Source organism: Egretta garzetta, unplaced genomic scaffold, assembly GCF_000687185.1.
Source record: "Egretta garzetta isolate BGI_Z169 unplaced genomic scaffold, ASM68718v1 scaffold100, whole genome shotgun sequence".
Taxonomy (NCBI): Eukaryota; Metazoa; Chordata; class Aves; order Pelecaniformes; family Ardeidae; genus Egretta; species Egretta garzetta.
The window spans coordinates 605,699-606,751 of NW_009258265.1; the positions used below are offsets into that span (position 1 = coordinate 605,699).

Consider the following 1,053-nt stretch of genomic DNA (forward strand, 5'->3'; position numbering starts at 1 on the left):
TGGATCCAGCCTGGCCAGGTCCCTCTGCAGAGCCCTCCTCCCCTCCAGCAGATCTCCTGCCCAAATTGGTGTCATCTGCAAACTGACTGAGGGTGCCCTCAATCCCCTCGTCCAGGTCTCTTATCCTGGTCTTGCGTTAGGTGTGATAAAGCAGGGGCTCTCTGGGGAAAAGGGGGCCCTCTCTCTTCCTCCTGGCATACCCGAGGGGTTCCCACAGGAGCCAGCTCCTGACCACATCCCTCTCCCGCAGGTCGTGCCTCAGTCATCCCCACGCTGCGACCTGCATGCCAACCTCCTGCAAAACGGCTGCGGGCCAGACTACATCGAGTTCCCCACCAGCACCGTAACCATCCTGGAGGACCGACCCCTCAGCAACAAGGGCTCGGGGAGCTCCACCACCACCCAGATGAGCCCCCAGAAAATCCAGCTGAACCTGCGGCCGGGTAAGAGCCCCCAAATGGCTGTGGGAAGGGGAGATGCAGTGGGAATAACCCAAAGGGCTCAAGTGATGAGTGAGCCATCCCTCTGCCTCGCTGGCCAGGGCTGTCTCGTGTCTGTCAGGGGTAAGGCCAGGCTGGGGGCTGCACCGAACCCCCCGCACCGGGAATATCCCAGGCTGTCTGCAAGCAGATTTCTGCTGTTCAGTATCTTGGCTCAATCCTGTGGTACCCCAAGGGGCGGGACGGGATGCAACTTCAGCACCTCATGGGCTTATTTTATAAAGTCATTTAGACCTCGGCCACTGCTGCTGCACTCTGAATGCTTTGGTGGAAGCCAGGTCGTGTCTAACGAGCCATAGAGCAGCTGGCAGGGTTGGACTGCCAACAGGTCCCTCTAATTTCCCAGACTCGTTTCAGCCAGGCAGGCTGGAGCCAATTAACTGTTATGGTCATTTGCCAGCATCGAGGAGCTTTGAGTGGCGCCAGGCAGGAGGCAAAACTAACGGGCGTCACTTGCCCATGGTCACAAAACCGGTTTGGAGAAGGTGGAGTGAGTGGTGCCATCATCGTGCTCTGCCCCACATGTAGCCCACCCCTGGCCACCCACTCATGG

General features: G+C 59.0%; 1 protein-coding gene across 1 annotated transcript in view; it reads left to right on the forward strand.

Moving 5' to 3' along the window:
- Nucleotides 1-1,053, forward strand: part of ITGB3 (integrin subunit beta 3) — a 24,644-nt gene that overhangs the window by 11,534 nt on the left and 12,057 nt on the right. The window contains exon 3 of the mRNA XM_009648172.2: nt 251-443. Within this exon, the coding sequence (XP_009646467.1) occupies nt 251-443 (193 nt within the window). The remainder of the gene's footprint in view (nt 1-250; nt 444-1,053) is intronic.